At 52.9% G+C, this 19,903-nt stretch overlaps 1 protein-coding gene across 1 annotated transcript; it reads left to right on the top strand.

Annotated features, from left to right (window-relative positions):
• The first annotated feature begins 490 nt into the window (after positions 1 to 490).
• Positions 491 to 1,555, top strand: LOC149809995 (AP-2 complex subunit mu-like). Its single transcript, XM_089994486.1, has 2 exons — positions 491 to 733; positions 1,298 to 1,555. Exons 1-2 carry the CDS (start codon positions 491 to 493, stop codon positions 1,553 to 1,555), a joined length of 501 nt encoding a protein of 166 aa, XP_089850612.1.
• The last annotated feature ends 18,348 nt before the right edge of the window (positions 1,556 to 19,903 follow it).

Below are 19,903 nucleotides of genomic sequence, written 5' to 3'. Positions count from 1 at the left end.
TTCCAGGAGAGCCCAAAGTATTGAGGCTAGTCACCGACCATGAATTGGGTGTTCACGTCATGCGCATACTAAACACTGATTCCCAAGTAGTTCTTGGAGATGCCCATGGCCATGCGGATGTGGTAAGTGTGCTAATACAATGCTTTGTTACATCACATGAATACTGGCAGGACAAAGTCAACAAGCAACCAAGACAGCACATTCAAAGTGATACAGCTCATTGAACGTCAGCGGTCGGAACAAGCAAGCCTGTCATGAACGCGCGGCCGCTTGCACGAGCTAAAATTTGAAGAGAGCGACGTTACATGACAGCATTGCCCCTACATAGCGATGCATCATTACATCACATAGATAATGGCAGAAAATAGTCAGTAAGCAACAAAGACGGCACAATCGAAGTGATACAGCTCATTGAACGTCAGCGGTTGGAAGATATCATCATCATGCGCAATCTCGCCCTCACAACGGATGATGGTGGACTACCTGCAGGATGGACATAGTCGAGGTGGGCATCCAGCCGCCTTTCAGCATACGATGTGGCCCTGTGGGTCGCCAAGGCTCCAAAGCAAGCATCTCTGTGCACATAAGGGCGCTGTTCCCGGCCGCCTTCGTCGCCAAGTCGGTGACTGTTCGCGTGCCCTTGCCACCCACGTTTTGCTCGGCTTCCGGCCATCCCAGCACCGGCAAGTGCAAGATGAACAGCACCGATGCAACGATGGAATGGACCATGAAGGTATGCGCCTCTGCTTCATTGCCGTACTGCTACGCGTTGGAACGCAAGCGTTGCGGTTGCCGAAACCCCACTCCATGGTGCCGGAAACATTGCGTGGTATGTCCGAAAATGAGCTTGCTGCCATGAAGTGCCACCTGATCAATCATCCGTTCTGTAAGCCTCCATAGTTTCTTCCTCCTTTGGGGATTCCGCATCCCTCCATTCAGGCACGAGATGAGCTCTGGCTGTCTCGCCCGTTGTCAACGCCGCCTTCTTTGGGCTGGCGTTTTCCTTCTCCGTCTTCCTTTGCTGCCATGAAGTGCCATACGTGTCGACGACAGCAAGATCACTTGAGACACAAGCACTGCATGCCGCTTACATCACTCTCGACGTCGCCCGTCATGCACCCATTGCCTAACGCTAGCTTACGTGGACGTGGCGTGATTCCCGAATGATTCGCTTTCCTTGACTTCTGTTTGTCAACGCAGTTTGATGTGCCATGATTCCCAAGTAGGTCTTGGAGTTGCCAACGTCCAAGTGGATGCGGTAGTGTAGATAGACAGATACATCATTGTCATCATGCAGGACGTGGTGGGAAGGAGCGAGAAGGAAGAGCGTGCAAAGTGGGAGGTGTGCCATGTGGAGCTGCAGACGCTTGTCCCCGCGAAAGGTCACACTTGGCATCAGCAACCCACCCTTCTCAGTTTCCAGATCCCTGGATACACCTGCTCGGGCTTGAGCATTCAGAGCATTTCAGTCGATGGGAAGCTGTCCGACGTCAGCTCCGTAGTCCGCAAACAAACAAGCGCTGGCATCTTTGAAGGTCATGCCAGTGCTGTCTGATCTGATGCCATGTTGTCCTACCAGAAAGGGCTTGCCGTTGTTTGCCTATACAGATTTTACTATTTACAGGCATCGTGAACATGTAATTTCTGCAGTCTGACCCAGCGGTGACTGTACCCGTCCTGGACCAGATTCTGCATGGGCTGCTGTGTGGAATGGTGTGTTGGCATATGCTCATCTTTCAGAGAGTTTGCAGTACAAGGAGTGTTACAACTGGGTCAGCTAACACAAGAACCAGATAGTGCACACCAAAGTTCACCCTGTTGAAGCACTGCCGTTTACAATCTGTCCTGAACGAGTGTGATACATCTGTGTGTCTGATTTATGCTAATGATCAGCAACTTCTCAAGTAGGACTCCTTGGCTGCAACTGACTACATAGACAGGAGCGGATGACCTGCCCTGACCGTGTCTGCGCAGCTCCACATCCGATCTAAGCACGTGGCGTGATCCGTCACGTCAGTGTGGCGTCCCGCCACCTGCGGCGGCACACTGAAAAGATCTATCGTCGTTGCCGAGACCCGTTTGCGCACGGCCGCACATGCTCCGGAAGACGGAATTGCCAAGCGCTGCTTGATTGTCTTGAGCGCTCGCGGGCTGGCAGCTTAGTCTGCCTGCTCAGGTTTGCCTGGGCTGAAAGCGGGCACATTCCGTTAGCCGTGTTCGCCGGCTGGAACGCCCGCGAAGCAGCTGAGCGTATTCTGGAAGCAGACAAGGTCTGGTATGCACCACCTGTAGGTGTCAACAGCTTGCTCCCCCATCGCCCATATGGAGTGCACTGGCATTCTGGAGCCCAATTCATGTCTTTCAAGGCCAGTCATGAAACAAAATAAATGAATCGAGAATCTCGCCATGTCCCCCTAGCCATGACACACGGCAACAGAGACGTACCCAGGGGGCTTCAAGACCAGGGCTGTAGAGTGCCAGTGGGTGCTTGCAATGCAGCATTAAAAATACCAACAATGCTAGAATGGCGCAGTAATGAAGATGCATCAGAATTTTTAGGTCAGTTCAGGCTATGGTAAGTCAGGCTGGTCTAGGTACGCTTGCCTCAGGTGTTGGGAAGGGTAGCAGTAGTTCCCGAGCTTGCCTCAGGTCTTGGAGTTGCCAATGTCTATGTGATGCCTAGTGCATGCGGTAGTGTTGTAAACGGTACATCATTACAACACATAGAAGATGTAATGTTCAATGGCACATCATCATTACATCACATAGATAATGGCAAGAAATAGACAACAAGAAACAAAGACAGCACATGCGAAGCGATACAGCTCATTGAACGTCAGCGGTCGGAACAAGCAAGCCTGTCATAAACGCGGGGCCGCTGGCACGAGCTAAAACTTGAAGAGAACGCCGGTACATGATAGCATTGCCCCTACATAAGCCAATGCTGAGTTCCCGTAGCGCATTGGTGACAAATCCATCCTTGATAACATCACCCCAAGCACTCGCTGTTATCGCCAGGGTATTGAGCAGCTCCACCGCCGGCTTGCCCATGCGGCCGAACGTCTCATGTGACAGCGGGCTGAAGGCGTAGCCATTGGGGTCAGCGGATTGATACTTTGTCCGCTTCAGCTGATCCCGTGCGGCTGCTGCGCCACCTTCCACTTGTGCGGTTTGCACGTGGGAGGGTGCGCTGGGGTGCACAACCGAGATGTCGGCGACTGTGAGTCCGCTCGGCAATACGAACAAGATGTCTCCGCGAGCTGCAGAGTGTGGTGCGATGGCGGCGGCTTGAGCGCCTGGCAGTCTGCGGATTGTCGGTTCAGCGGATGATGCAATCCCAGCGCGGGAGGCAATGCGGCGCCAAATCTCTGTGAGAATATTGTGGCGCAACGTCATTGACGTGCCATGGGACCGGCAGGTCATTGCGTGGTCGATATCACCTGCTTGCATGTACTGCCCGCAGCAGCACCGAATGCCAGGTGCATTGGCAGGCAGGCATTTGCGTAAGGCCGAGATGGTGGCGCATTGCGCTGATGAAGGCAGAGTCTGAGAGCTGCAGCGCCGTAGAGAGTGGCAGTGTATCCATCCATATGGAGGAGGCGCGGCACGCGCAGCTGCAAATGCGAGCTATGTCGCGACAGCCAGCTTCGGTGTTGGCGTCGAACGAAGCCAAGAGGTGCGGCGTTGGGCCACGAATCGCGCGTAGGTGCGCTGTACGTCGGGGAGGACGGTGTCGACGCAATCCTCGTCAATGTTCAGCGCCTCCGGGGGCCAGATGGCTTTCGCCTCGCCTGGCACATCATCATCATCATCATATTGAAGCACATTATTATTGAAGAGCAGGTTCTCAAAACTTGGGACAGGAGCCCTGGCAGATTCACAAATCCCCTCACTAATCCAGCCCTAGCCTGGTACCCAGATACTGGGTGCAGTTGATCTAGCATGCTACAATTCTTGCATACAAGTCCCAGGCATCCTGAGTTCAGAGATCCATACCTGGATCCACTGCAACGTATGTGGCTCATGTCACATCCAAGTATTGGAGGCTTTCACTGTTCTATTCTTGCTTGAAGAACACTTGGCAGCCTCCTTCTAGATCGATACTTGAAGAACAGTAGTGAACTACTTGGGGAAGCGTGCCCTTCAGCACTGCCTGATGACGTGAGTCAGCATCGCCCAGATATATCTGAGGTACCCTCATCATTCATTCCAAGGCGTATGCCAGGAGTATCGCGAACCGAAGTCTGCGTTCAAAGCCTTTAGGTTGTTCAATGTTCATCATTGAATAGCTTTGCACTTTCTCGAAGCATTATTCGTAGCTTTTCTGGCGCTTATCGTGCAGTGAGATCGATTGCGTTGTATCTGAAGCTGGTGTTTGCCTGACATAGACAACACGTGCTTGATAGTGATACGCAACGTATTCGTTTGGAATCTGGTGCCATTAAACAGCAAATACATTCAGTCATGAAACGCGGTCGTCCGTGCTGGCCGGTGCTGCACGTAAGCAAGGTGTGTCTGTCTTGTTTGTCTGGCATGTATACCCTATGAATTGACAATTGCACATGTGTCTCTCGAGGACATCAAGTTCAAGCTTGTATTTACAATCTATGCTTTTCTTTTATATGCTTCTGGAGGCGTCCAAACATATTGAGGACTTCAGGCGCTGATTGAAGCTGCCACGGTTAGCGGCTCGTGATTACACAAGCGCCGAGTTTGTACTTCCGTCTTTATTCCTTGCCAGAATTAGGAAGTGCTGAAATTTTTACTGAAGGTTCCGTTGTCAGCACTTTCCTGCATTGTCTTTGAGATAGCACCCTCACAATCACACGGCTTGTAACAAGCATGTCTGTCCAGGCGCGAAATCCTACGTTGCGAAGGCATGGAAACATGAACATGATAACGTTGCAGGCTATGGTGGAGGCCAAAAGTAAGAAGCGCAAGGCCACCGTCCGTTCAACAGCTGCACATGCCCCACAAGGCGACATGCACGAAGTCCATGTGCCACTTCCTGCAGTACAGGTACGTTGGCCGTCTGGTATCTCAACCCCTTCGAAGCTTCTACACCTTTGATTCACATGAGATATTACATATTCATCGTAACGATTGTGTAGCTGATTAGGGGGTTCATGATTTTACCCGCGTGCACAGAACGGCGTCAGACGGTACCCAACATTCCGCCTTGCCATGCTCGATCCAGCGCGAAAGCACGTCCGGCGCGGGCACGAACTGGGCCAGCGCTGGAAGCAGCGCAGCACTCGTTTCGGCAAGTAGTGCCGTACCACTGCTGTTCACTCGACCAAGTGAGCCACGTTTGAACATGCAGTAGTACCCACGTAGGGCAGCACGCAGCGGACACTATCGAAAAGTGGGGTGACCCCTTCACGCAAGAATGCCATCTGCCTCATGCCTTGCGGGAGTGTTTAAAAGCATGCCCACGTGCTTGTTGCCGAACCAGGTATCTCATAAGCTGGCATGAATGAATGGTGGTGGCCGATGTTGGCTCCACCTGTTGCACATGGGCAGTCAGAGCACCCACCAGCTCACGAAAATAGAAGGGATTGCAGTCTCTTCCAGCTGGAAGCGAAACAGCCAATGACTTGTCTAGAGCGTATCCTCACCCATTGTAGGTTTTGCTTGTCCCAAGACATGTAGATCTCAAGCTCCACCCATATCTGGGTCCCGAACCCCCGCCTATCCTGTATCCCAACAGCCCCGTTGCTGCAACGCCTGTGAGAACGCTTGGTCACTCTGTGAACCCAAGCCCAAGCTGACCTGGTGTGATTCTCGATTGATTTTCTTTTCTTTTCTGGCAACTCCATTCAGCGTGACTCTGCAGCGTGACGTGCTGCAGGCCGCCCCGGGGCCATCACTCCTCATCTTCCCTGATGAAGTCTTGGAGCTCGTGCTCGTAAAAGCTGCCTCTGGGGGAGTTGCCTGGCCACAACGGACCTACTCTCCGTGTGTCAGCGCTTCCGAGCCCTCCTGCGGGCTGCTAGCCACCGCCACCCGACCTGGCCCCGTGGGCACGCCACCCCCACAGGCACGGCACCCCTGCGCCTCCTCGATTGCGCGTGCCTTCACGCCCTCCGCTCGACACAGGTGCTGGAAAATTCCAGCTCGCGCGCCAACGCTGTCCCCTGGGACAACCTCGCTACGCCTGTGGGCTGCGTCCCCCGCAAGGCGCGTGACTATGCACGGATGCGTGCAACGCTCGCTGGTCTGCGCGACATCGACCTGACCGGCCACTGCTTGAGCGAGCATCAGTTTGAGATAGCTTGCTTCATGGCTAAACAGCTCACGAGCCTCACCGCGGAGGGGCTTGACATTGTTTACGAGCCTTCCGTTCCCTTGAGCGACCCCTTCTCCACAAGCCTCGAGCGCTTGACAATGTACGGAGCCTGCTGGGCACCCAACGACCGCCTCTACGCGCTGGGCGACGACGCAGACTCTGGGTCGGACGAAGACGTGGGCGAACTCTCGCCCCGTTCTCAATGTTCCCCAACCTGCGCTTCCTGAAGATAGTCAGGGAAAGGGGGACCGAGAATGGTGACGTCCCATGCGGCGGGTTTGCGGGTGTGCCAAAGCTCGAGCGTTTGGAGCTGCACAATGCCAGTGTGGCGCCGGAGGCTATTGAGGCGCTCTCACGCCTTTCGGCGCTCAGCGAGCTTGTTCTCTTCAAGTGCAGCGAACTCGAGGAAGACTCCTTTGATGCTGTCAGTTCCCTGGCTGCCCTTCAAGTGTTTTGTGCTGAGGCCGACCGGAACACCACCGGCCAAATTGATGCTGAGGGACTGCAGCACTGGTCGCGGCTGACATGCCTCACCCGCCTCGCGTTGAAAGACTTTCAGCTCGCAGACCTCTCGAACGTCGCGTCCATCACGACGCTGCATTCACTGCACCTGTGCAACCTCAGCGTCCCCTCCCCCCTCTCGAGCATCGCTCGGCTGTCAGCGCTCACGTGCCTGCAGCTCGTTGGCCTCAACGGCGTGGATGCCGGCCTCCCACAGCTCGCGGCCCTCACAGCGCTGAAAAGCCTCAGCGTATCCAGCTGTCTGGACGTGACTGATGCAGGGCTTGCGAGCCTTTCAGAGCTCCCCACCCTTGAGTGTGTGAGTTTGCACGGCTTGAAGTTCATCAACTGCTGCAGCCTTGCAGCTCTGAGCTCCACGGCCCTTCAATCGCTGGACATCTGGGCCTGCGACAATGCCGCTGTGTGCACTGACGCGCCTGCCAAGGTTGTGCTCACAGCTGCGCGAGCTCTGCATTGGCCGCCATCAAGTGTGGAACAAGTCGTTTTCGCAGATCTCACCGCTCACCGCACTTTGACGCATAGATCTCTGCTACGGGGCGGGGCTTGTCCGGCCGCTTTCAGACAAAGCGATGAGGCACTTTTCAAGCCTGCCGCGTCTCCACACCCTACACCTCGAATCGCATCACGGACTGGCTCCGCTGGGATTGCCGCCCTTGCCCGAGCGCCTGCATTGGTGAACCTGGATATCTCCCACACAAAGGCCATAGACAGGCATGTTCTGGAGCTGGCAAAGAATGGGTCGTTGCGGGAGCTGTGCATGCCCTCGTGCCCAAAAGTCACCGGGGTGGGGGTGCGCGCTTTGCAGCGGTCGCACTCGCTGCGGCACGTCAATGCCAACCACGTGCCTGACCCGTCGCACGTCTTCAGCAAGGCGTGGAACACGTGCGTCAAGCAGTCGGGCATTCATTTGAGCAGCGGCGGCACGTTTGTCGCAGACCAGGTGCTCCACCCAACAGGCTTCTATAATTGGTGATCGGGCAACAGCCGGCCATGATGCCAACCATACAGTAGCAGAGCGAGGCAAACGGGTTGGGGGGTTTTTGGTATAGATGTAGGCAGTGCATGTTGGAAACCTATACAGCTGATGCTTTTCATACAGATCACCCTTCTCGAGCTCTATGGAACTGCCCCATCTGTCCTTCCATTGCCTGGCATCTTCGTCCATTGTGCCTTGCCTGCTAGAGGCACTGCGAGCCTGATCATTTTAGAAGCAGTGGATCCTGATTCGTTTTTGTGCATGCCGTTTAGGGCAAACCGAGTTTGCCAAACTCCAGGAAGCTTTGTACTTCAATTTTTCTGGTCTGGAGAACCGTCTAGCCCACGAAAGTTTCCAAGAGCTGTCTCAGCCGCGTCGTTGGTTCTTTCCACGAGACCGTTTGTCCGAGGTCGCTAGGATTTACTCAAGCTCAGTCTGATGTCAGCTGGGTCATATATAGAAATCTGGGGAGAAATGAGTTCCATGTTGCACCCCTGTCCCTGACAATTCTAGAAGGCATGCCATAGTGCGGGAACACCCCCTGGAAAAGCACATCTAGAAAGCCCGCTGTAGTCAGTGTAGGGTGAGTTGCTACTAGCCTTTCCAGCTAGCGAAGGCGGCAGCTAATATAGTGTCGAGACCCCCCTGATTCTGTGGGAGTTAAATCTGTAGTCAACCCTTATGGTTCTCTAACAATTACTGGGTGGTTCGATGCATGCAAGCGGAGGTCTTTTCTTATGCCTATCTGGCTTCTCATTTCGGTATCTACACTATCAGACTATAGCATGGCCGCACGTAGGCTTTTGTATCGGTGGCTGTGCATGTGCCAGGCCACGAGACTAGCACTGACAAGCTCTGTTGTTCTAGACGCCCCCACCATGGCACATCCTGGGTGCCCGTATAGTATGTCTGTTCTGAAGTTATGTCTCCTCAGGAGTCCTCTCAGGAATCTTGTCTGGAATTCTGAATCCTTAGGAACATACAGGAGTTTCTTTTTCCAATTCCCCTGCTCCTTCATGGAGTCCTACTGCGCTGGGCATCAGTCTGCATGAATTTGACTCAAAGTATAGTACCTTAGTTTCTGTCAAGCACGATGACATGTCAATCTGAGGCTGGGAGGATAAATATAAGCCAAAGATAAGATACAGATATAGAATATTACCCTTAACATCCCGCGGTCAGTGGTTACGCTAAGCATAGTGAAGCTTCGGCTATCGGAGTTCAACTCTCTGAGACTGCAAGCTGATTTAATTACTACTGACATTCTACACCATATCATAAATAATACCGAGCTGCTCTCAGTCACGTACCGGCGAAGGTGCAACAAGGTTGGTTGTGGCCTAGGCTGATCAGGCCTAGCCCCTGAAGTGTTGGTACGGGTATGGTGAAGGTTGTGTTCCCGCCCAGCACTATTTCCACGTCCATTACAGACTCGTAGCCTATGTTGCTTGTGTCTTAGTATGCTGTGACAGGGTTTACATACAAGATAGGTTGACGCGCCCATGTGTTGAACAACATGCTCGCGACGGTCACACACAATCGCATTGCATTGGCAGCAGTGTCAGAAGCTAATCATGCAAGCAAACAACAGCTTCTTGTAGAGATTGAGAGTTGACTAATACACACCCTTGAGGTGGCTGATGCTTCAAGCTAGAGTTTGATTCTTTGACCCTTGCAACACACTGCTGCAATACCAAGCTGAGATTTATAAGCCTTTACATCCGCATGGATGACTTTTCCAGTCATCCGCTTTTCATCCAGTCAGGCTGGACCACAACATCGCTCTGAAATGACAACCGCCTGTGCGTTGTCAGTGCTGACGTTTGCCAGGCATGCTCCTGTTGTGCCCGGCTGCTAGAATGAGAGGCAACCTGTCAGGGTGCCAGACACCTTAGCGCTATGAGGTGTTCTCAAGGTGTCTGGTTCATATCAGGTGTCCTCAATGTTGTCCGAATCATATCAGGTGTCCTCAAAGGTGTCTGATTCATGCAAGGTGTCCCCAATGGAGCTAGATTCTCCTTCAAACTCTGCATATCACGCATGCCACGTGTGCCTACATGCTCGCCCTACCCAGTTGCCACACGGCAAGCACATTGGCCAGCACAATGGCATTGAAGTCGAGTCGAGGCATCTCAAAGCGCTTGCCACGAGCTCGGTTCACTGACGAGTTTGGCGCCTTGAAATGGCCGTGCTCGCCCGACTGGTGATACATCTCAGTGGCCCTCGAGAGATTGTCCGCAGGGATGACAGCAGCCTGCCAGTCTATCATAGCCTCTCTGCATTCCACAGCCGGGTCAGCACAACTATCATAAACAGATCAGAAACTATCTGAATCCCATCCCACCATCTGTACTCATCACACAAGAGAATAATCGTCTCTCCCATCACACCAACTGTACTCATCACACAAGAGAATAATCGTTTCTTCTTGAAAGTAGTTTTTTCTGACAAGAAACTTTCGCCAGAAATACTGACACACCAATTTATGGCAGACCAGGGCTTGGCTTGCTCATTTGCGGGGCTTTTTTAGTGTTGTGCACCCGAGTACTAGACACCTCTCCGCATCTTGCCAGTCTATCTGAGCCGCTCTGCATTCTCAGCCAGGTCGGCGCAACAATCATCGACTGTTTCCTGCAAGCTGGCCATGTGGATGCGGTAGTGCTGAAGCAGGTTGATCATGAACAGTCGATGACGATGGTGACCTGAGTTCCAGTTGCAACTGCTTGCCCAACTTGATGAGAGAATCAATTGCACTCTACATGTAACAATGATGATGATGGTGGTTTGATAGCTGACGCTCATACTGCAGTGCTTTGCCAGTTTGGGTTTCGGCCCCGATTTCTGTCCGGAAATCCATGATTTCTCAGGCCCCCCCCGAACTCGCATATCACATGGTCTTGCGAATCGTATTGTCCCCAATCTGTAATCGTCACGCCACGCCCATGTGGAAGCATTTGCATCTCCAAGGGTAGCTGAAGGGTGCTGCTCATTTGGTTTATTGTGTGCCACTCCATGTGTGCTCTCTCTGATGACTGAGTAGTGAAGTAATGACCTACCCACACAGTGAATATCAGTGATGTTGCGGCAGTTTGCATGTGCCTCTGGTTGATGTCCCACATTGCTCCTCTAAACATGACAAGGTGAGAACAAAGCATGCCACTAGACCTTCTGAACGGAATCGCTCTGGGACCCACCTGTAGTAAGGTAGCTTGGTTTTCACGGATGTCTCAGGTAGCCCCAACCGCCTGACAGAGTTTGCGAAATCAGCTGTTTCTTGCCAAAACTCCACAATCCATTGTGGTATCTCGAGGCCGGGAACCTCTTCATGGGCTTCCAGCGGTTTCGACACCAAACTTGTGTACGCAGGCTGACGGATTTGTCCTGGGGTGTGGCTGCTCTCCTTCGACCCTTCAGTTGCTGTGGACTTGCCTATCAGCTTTTTATAGTCAGGCGTCGGTGCAGCTCGCTCAATCTCGGATGGAAAACTCGGGGCCTGGCTTTTGACACCCATCGCCTTTCTCGTGTGGTTCCACGCTGATCCTGCCCGTGTTTTCGTTTCTGCTCTGATTGCCTCCATGCGCTCGGCCATGGTGATTGGCTCGACTCTATCGGAAGTAATCCTATTTTTCCTCTCTGACCAATTTTTGGAGTAGTTCATGGCTGCGAGTGGGACGAAGCGAAAGCTCAAAGGCTTCGCCTTGTCGACCTCGTTCATGTTGCCACAAATGCTCCTACGCAGCTATTAACAAAAAGAGCCAGCCACGGCCCGTCCCACAGGGCCGCACTATTACTTGTCAACTATATACCGACGTGTAAATCACGAATGGCACCTGGCCCCGTTGCACTTGGGGACAATGCGAGCATGGCCTATTGAGTTATGCCCGGTCACGAAAAGCCCTACCGATGCATGCATATGTTAAAAGACGTTATCGAAACAGGGGATATGCGCGGTCCAGCTGCGCCGACAGCTCCATCCACTCGCGACATCGAGGTGGATCATCATTGCTGTGAGTCAGCAAACCCTGTCTCTGCATAGGGAACAGAATGCCTGTTCGAAAGGCTTACCTGGCAATCTGTACTCAATCCAGCACGTCCAGTGTTGGCATTCAATCACGTTCCTTTGCCGTTTGCGCCCAACTTGCGTCTTGTATGCCGAGACCCGCGTTCGCAGCACCAGTGTCGGGCAGGCGAGGGGGACAAGTTCAAGTAGGCGATGCACGAGCGCATCACATAAAGCCGGTGCTGTTAGATGGATGTGAGATGTTGTGAATGATTGTGTCCACAGACAGCGCTCACTAGCTTGGACGCATGTACGTGCCATACACGACTGGCAGGATGCTGCATGCGTGTGTCGTGCAAGCACAGTCCATGCAGTTGTGGGCGTGAATGCATGCGCAAGCATCCGACGGCTAGATGTTTGGATCCAACGCCATGGGGCCTGATTACCCTACACATGACGGTGACATCACAGGGGCGAGTCTCGCAAATCTCGCGGCTGCCCTGGAAAACCTGCACCAGGAGAGCTGCACCGGGAATCTATTGTCGCGCAGAATGTGCGATGGCTTGTGCCGAAAGGCCACAGATATGGCGCAGCTCTTGGACACAGCCCTCACTCGGACGCCAGGTCTAACCAAAGCTTTGTCGTACGCAACAAACACGCCAGGTGAGCACGCAGCCTGGTTACAACGAGTTCACGTTGCGTAAGGAGTTGAGCAATTTGCGCACTTATGGATGAGACCGTTCTTCCGTGTGCGCCAATATCGACATGGTTGACCCTTCCGCCCGGAATCCTCGAGCCTCGAAACGAGGCTTGCCTCGCAGCAACACTCGAACACTCCAGTTGAGCACACAGCGGCGCTGTCAGTGCCTCGCAGAAACGTAACTGTTACGCCTACGCGTACCGTCACTTGCAGGAGAAGTCACAAGGGAGCATTCCAAGTCGCTTGAGAAGGTGGTGGGAGGGGTCAACACCGCCATGTCCCAGACACTCCATCCTGCGCTGCACGCAGTCGTGGGACCGATCATTAACAGCCTGAACGCCAGTGCACCACAGCCACAGAGCTCTGAGAACATTCGAATCGTGCAGCAGAGCCTCGTGGAGCAGCTATCCCATGTCCTAGGAACGCCCAATGCCCCGACAACGATGCTCAAGCAAATCAACAACGCAGTCTTCAAGCTCTTTGGAGACGTATCCTCCGCACAGCAGCTTGTCGCATTGTTCACGGCAGGCTGTCATCAGATGCTGGTATGCTTTGCAGCCATGTTCACTCATGCACATGGAGCTCGTACACCCCCCTATCCCACTCTGGGAAAGAGCAGCTTGTGGCCCACCATGCAAAGCTAGCTTGTAATGTGGGTCTGGCTGAGCTGATTTTCGTGCTCACAAGGCATGAATGTTGATTCTTCTTGCTGGAGCTAGAGATCGGCTGTGATATCAGACGTGTGAAATGGGCTGTGCGTTTATGACAGGCTTGCTTGTGCCGACCGCTGAGGTTCAATGAGCTGTATCACTTCAAATGTGCTGTTTTTTCGTTGCTTGACTATTTCCTGCCGTTTCTATGTGATGGCATGATGACAGAGCAAGATCTCAGATAACAATGTAGCACTTATTTCGAACGTGCTTACTTTGGCTTGCTTAGTATTTACTGCCATTCTCTATGGGATGTAACAATGAAGGGCAACGCCGCCTTTTTTGGGCTGGCGTATCTCTTATCTTTCTAACGATGAAGGGGCAAAGGTGGTGTGTGTGGTATCTTACAACAGTACCACTTGCACTAGGGCAGCAGCACCCTCCCAGTGTAGGCTCCAAAACGTGCAAGTTGGCCAAACATGACGAGGTGGGCGGCTAATGCATTCGCAGTCATGGCACAACAACAACCCCGGGACAAAGGCTTCCTACATCGGTGGTTGTTTGCCACATGTGTCACCACTGGTGACACCAGGCTAGTCCAAAAGAGTCTGCCAGTAGATATTGGCCATTGCTAGCCGGTTTTGCAGGGTTTGTGGACAGGCTGATGGCATGCAGATTGTTTATTGTTGTCGCGGAAAGGCTGGTGTCATGCTGAGCGGTGTGCGTTGTTGCGAGCAGGCTGGCGTCATACCGTTGGCGCGCTACACCTTCACCGTCAGGTGTGCACACCCTGGACCTGGCAACAGCCCAGGGCCAATATTGAGAGAGGTAGATGGCAAAAGCGGAGTCTACACAGCCATTAACAACCTGACCGGACATGTACTGAATCAGGTCCCAGATAGCCTCGTCGATGTCGAGGTGTGTGCGTGCTATCAAGAGATCACTGATGAGGATGGTACCCAAGTAGTTCTTCGATTCCGAGAGATAATGATGAGGATGGTTCTCAAGTAGTTCTTGGATTCGCCAATGTCCATGGGGATACGGTAGTTGTAAACGATACATCATCATCATGAATCTCCCCACGGCACCACCGCATCCACTCCTTGTCTGAATTGTAAAAAGAAACATAGAACTGTAGACAGGCCCAGCATCTCCGCCCGCACACACCTCTGAACCCGCTTTCCCAGTTCCGCACGAGCTCTGCACTACGCTTTACTGCCAATGCTTTCGCCAGACCCTCTGATTTTTCGGGTCCAGGTACCCGAAATACACGCATTCTGGAGAAGCATTGTTCACAAAGTATCGCCCCGCGTTGCTTCTCATGCGATGCGAGGTGGATTCGGCACACTCCATTGACACAAAGCTTTGAAGGGGCGTCACCTCGTTCAGCGGATATGCATCCATCAGCGCCGATGCAGCTATGAGATATTGCCCAGGACATGCCAGCTGCGTTTTGTACGGGCCCGATCATGCGTGGGCTTTGTTGGACGGGCGTTGCTATCTCGAGATAGGTGCATGCATCATCATCGTCAAGGCAAGCATTGTGCGTACCGACACAGCTCGCTGCAATCGCAAGAGAAAAGCCACATCTTTGAACTGTGCGTTCCCAGATTGGGTTTCGCCCCCCGTATCTTCCCCCAGTATTTATGCATTTTTCAGGCATGTAGACCCACAAATTCCCAGGTTGGGCAAAATCAGGTCTCTGAAGCTGGCGTTGTTCAGGTGAGGGCGCGCATAAGAGACAGAGTGCTGGGAGCGATGCACGCCTACCACAATCGCCCCATGACAGCCAAGTCCGAAGAGTATCACACAGCGTGCACAACAGGGATCAAACGGGCGCTGTTTGAGGAGCTCAAAGGCAATGAGGAGGTCGATGTGAATGCCGTTTGGGCCGCGGTTTCCACAGACGTTCTCAAGCAGTACCTCAAAGCGGAGTGGCTCTACCCTCGCGACGAATGCACCGATTCCAGCACCCAGGTCCCCCCCCCCCCCACCTTGCCAATCGTATCCTCAATGCGCTGCGAATGGGCATGTGATCTGCATGCGAATGTGGATGAAGTCTCATGCACGTACATCATCATGCAATGCGAATGTGAATCTCAATGTTGGAAATCCTTGGGCGTTCACCTACCGTTGTCGACGAGTCCTACAACTGTTCTAGCGCCATCAATGCCAGGCATGATGATATATCTTTTCACAACACCACCGCATGCAAGTGGTTATTGGCAACTTCACGTACTACTTGGGAATCAAAGCTACCTTTTACAAAGGCAAATGCACCTGGAGCAGCCTGACTTGCCATGGCCTGATGGTCCATGTCTGCATGGAGAAAACCGCTTCCAAGTGGTAACCGTTTCATGAATGTCCTTACATGTGCTCGATGGGGCAGGCCCCCTGCGCGCAACCGACACACTGCCGACATGGAGCAAACATGACTGTCAACATGGTTGAGTATGGCTTGATACTTGAGATGGTGTAGTATCTGTTCACAACATTGCTGCACCCACATGAATGCCTGATGACGATGATGACGTACTGCACTTCGAATGTGCTGTCTTGGTTGCTTGTTGGCTTTTCTTTCCATCATTTAAGTGATGTAAGGATGATGCACTGCACAATGAGCTGTTCAATGAGCTTATTCGAACATAATTACTTGTTTGCTTGGTGACTACTTCCTGCCATGATCCATATGGAGTGATGATGTACTGCACAATGTACTGCACTTCCTGCCATTATCCATGTGATTCGATGATGACGTATTTTTTCGCATCACTACCGCATCCACATGGACATTGACAACTCTAAGACCTACTTGGGAAGTAGTGCTACCGTTACCGTCACCTGGTGGGTCCATTATTTCATGCGAGATATGCAGGTGACTGTCAAGTGCCCTGGAGTGTTTCAGGCAATCGTTCTCCTGCACAAACCTGGGAGTTGCGACCCCATGAGCGTTGTTGTGGCCCCAGACCACGCGACTGAGCGAGCGGACCCTTGGGCCGGCCCCACCACCGTTGTGTTCGAACGCTTCACGGCGTTGGCCTCTCGCGCGTTGTCTTTCTTCCGTGACCGGGCCTCCCTCTCGCACGCCGGGCTCCCAGGTACTTGACGTACACTCAAGCACATGGCACCTCCCCAAAACGCCTCAATATGTACCGAACGTATCGAAAACGCCAGAATGTGAGCTTTCAATGGGCTGAAATCTATCGAAAACGCCACCGTATTCGCCTCGTACTGAGCGGATTATGCCACGGCATTATCTGACGTCCTCGCGAGTGCGTTGCAGGTGCTCAAGCGCTGGAGGACCTCCTCTTCTGGTTAGCCACCTACCGCAACGCTGCACCGGCTGTGTTTATTGATGGTGTGGAGGCCGAGCCCAAGCCTGTGCCACATTTGTTTGCAGCACCATGTATGCTGAGTGACTGCATTCTGGCCATGGACCCGGCTTCTGGCAGCTTGGTGCCCCCGCTGCTGCGGCCATACCGACTGCCGTCTCAGGTTATTCGACAGGTTGCATGTGAGCGCATGCATGCCGTCGAGGTCTACCACTTGTCACAGGTTTATCCAGACCTGCTCTAGGTTCACATGGATCGGGGGTGTGCAAACGTGCATTTTCATGAATGCAGATGACGCTTGAGGAATTGACAAGTCCTGGCTCCTTCGTTTGTGTATTTGCACGGCGTATCTATATGGTGACGTCCTGGGGCGTATTATGTCGCAACCCACGGGTTTGCTCGGTTCGCTTCACGCGCATCTGGAACGACCTCATTGCGAGCATTCCTGTGCAGGCAGTGCAGCATATCCTTTTGTTGCCTTTTTTTACTTGGAAGTTGTTCCGTGGCAAGAATTTTCGCACATGGCTCTTGGTGGCGGTCCGCATTCTCAAGTTAGAGGTTGGTGCAGCTGATCAAAGCGCAAAGAATGCGTACTCCAAGGCAGACCCTTGGAGATTCCACGTCCCGAAATCCACACTCAGTAATATTGAGTTCCTTCGACACTTCCCATGCAAGATTAATCATCCGAGACGACGTCTCCGATTCGTCCTCCGCTGGAGCTATCTCTAGAACTATCGACGCTCGAAGCGACGCCAGACTTTTGAAGCATGGGCCATGTCATAGTGAAGCCATTGCAATAATAGTGAACAAATGCTATGTTCGAGGTCTAGATAAGCAAGGATCGCACTACTTTGGACACCAATCGATTGGTCGGTTTGTCATAAGATTCTAGCCTATTCCAAAGTGCGGGATCCAGCTGCACTCAAAAACCTGTAAACCAACGAGAATACGCGAAGTGGTCCTCTAAGTTTTCACGGGAAAAAGAACATAAGTTTGGGAAAGGACGACTCGCTTGTTCACAATTCAATCAATAGTGGCGCACCAGCCAGCTCTTTGGTTTGCAGACGTGCTGTCGTTACCCACATGTCCAATCTGTGGAAGAAGAGGTTGCCAAGGCTACCAGGTTGCAGAAACCTAAAGGTATCGCTTCTGTTGACAATGTTTTGGCTCGACACGTGCCAGTGACACAGGGGTTCCTGTGTTAGTTGACTGGGTACGGCGGCATCCGTACCAGCCATGTTACCTGCAACTTTTACCTGGAGAGCCATCGACAGAGACCCTGAGAGACTGATGATACAAGCTCCCGAGCAGTAAATAACACATTTTGCAACCATTCGTGTGCACCATGGACGCTTATGGCCTGAACACCCATGTGCGTCTACCTCATAAGAACTGCTCACAAGAACACAGCACACGTCTGCATGCAATGTCATGTAGCAAGACCGAGATGCCTTCGATGATCAACTATCTATCTATGTTCTCAACATATCAATGAATCCCGAGGTTCCTGGGTTACTTGCATGAGCACTATGCACGACTGAGCACGTTCGTGAAGCTTGTGCGCAGCCGCACCGTCACCATATCGCCTTTGAGAAAATAACATGACAGGTGGCGTCGCGAACCTTGAACAAAGCATACAACACAGTTAATGATGGTAAAGGCACGTCACTACCATCCACGTAGGAGGTGTTAGAGTCCACCACCCACATGAGCCTGAGGCCGAAGCCCCCGTGGGTATATGTCCACCCTGCCATGTTTCACGGCCGAGCGGACATGGCATAATCCGATTTCGATTGATTGATTTATTTGTTTATGCAGGGCATATGTGCGGTACTAAGACACAACGCAGATGTGAGGACTTCCCTCCCCTGCCGGACTTGTTGCTGAGCGCAGCTGCCCAACACGCCGAGGCTCCCCGGGCAGTCACAAGCACTCACTGTTCTGCCAATGATGAGTGGGACAGCCACAGAACAGCAGGGAAGCGACAGAGGCGTCATGTATCGCACTGCAAGACACTGCGCCGCCCTATTCGCCCCGTAGCAAAGCTCCAAGGGCAGCTTCGGAGCAATGGACTCCGACAAGGCGGGCTTGCAGGGCGAAGGTCTTCGACTTATCGCAGGGGAAGGCAGCGTCGAAACGTTCGAGATTGCGGAACTCAGCAGGGATGCAGTGTCAGCAGGCACTCCAAGAATTCTAGGCGGCCACGTGGGTGATGACGCATCTCCGGCACCCTGGGGGGGGGGGGCGGAGCGCCCGAAGGCGCTTCCTGGGGCGGCTCCAGACGCGATGGCGCACTCCGCCAACGAATCTGCACCGCCGCTCCAAGGCTTGTCGCAGCGTGTGGGGGGACAAAACAGCGGTAGATCGAGTGCGGCGAGTGAAGCGCAGCTTTTAGCCAGCTACTTGAGACATAAAAGGCGGCCAACCGCAATGGGCGGAACATCACCTGCCACGGACGGGCAAGGACTTGACAAGCAGACAAGCGCGTCGAGCAAGAGAGCACTACTCCGTTTCTACTCCGCTGGCTCTTCCAATCGCAGTAGACGTGCCAGCGCTCAGAGCCCATCGTTGTCCACAGGTCCCCTGTTTCTTGATACGCTCCAAGACGGAGGGAGCTTTAGGAGCGGTTCCGAGCCGAACTTCCTGACACAGCACTCGACGCTGAAGGACTTCCGACTGGAGCTGAAGGTGCGCCATCCTTTTGGGATTCCGTCAGCCTCTTGGTCCAATTGCCTGCCTTCTGCGAGGGCTCTGGTGGCTTGTGTGGCCGCAACAAGGAGTCATGATTGCCCACACAAAACAAGTGTGACATGCTGGTCAACGGTGTCTTCTCTGGAGCAATGTGTTTGTAGTCCAACCTCATACAGAGAGAGTTGCCGGTGTCGAGAAAGAGGGGTTGCAGCGCGGTTCACCTGTACTTCGCGAACATTGCTGTGTAACCGATGTCTGATGCCTGCCACCAGGCTCCTTCCTCTGCTGTGGGCACAATGCTGCTCCATGTTGTTGGCTTACAAGGCTGAGTCTGCAAATGGCCACGCATTAGAAAGCCATCGACCATTCGAGACATACACATGCAGGACACTGACTCCGCTTCCCACCAGGCTCCCATTCACTCACAATCCAAGAAAACGCTTGGAAGGGTTGACTGATGAATGCTTCAGTCCGTGGCTGCCGTCGCAGCATTGCTAGCTTTGCAACCCCCGTAAAACAACGTCAAGGGGAGCTGTAGTCACTACTTAGATCTCTTCAAAGAAAGAAAGCTTATGACGAAGTCAAGGGGAGATGTGCATGACTCCCTTTGACTTCACTGTCCATTGGGGCAGTGTGCGCTGATTGTCGGTCAGCAGTACCCATACCAAAACACAATATCAACAGACTGGTGGTCATGGTCACGCTGGTGATATCATATTTGGTGTTTTACCTATATACTTACC

The sequence above is a fragment of the Nuphar pumila genome, unplaced genomic scaffold, assembly GCF_984573655.1.
Source record: "Nuphar pumila unplaced genomic scaffold, dmNupPumi1.hap1.1 HAP1_SCAFFOLD_609, whole genome shotgun sequence".
Classification (NCBI taxonomy): Eukaryota; Viridiplantae; Streptophyta; class Magnoliopsida; order Nymphaeales; family Nymphaeaceae; genus Nuphar; species Nuphar pumila.
Note: the sequence above shows the minus strand (reverse complement) of the source record. Positions and strands in the feature narration are given on the sequence as shown.

Coding starts and splice junctions, on each gene's coding strand:
- LOC149809995 (XM_089994486.1), top strand. CDS start 491: ATGGACATAGTCGAGGTGGGCATCCAGCCGCCTTTCAGCATACGATGT. Junction 734..1,297: donor CGATGGAATGGACCATGAAG/GTATGCGCCTCT, acceptor GTCATCATGCAG/GACGTGGTGGGAAGGAGCGA.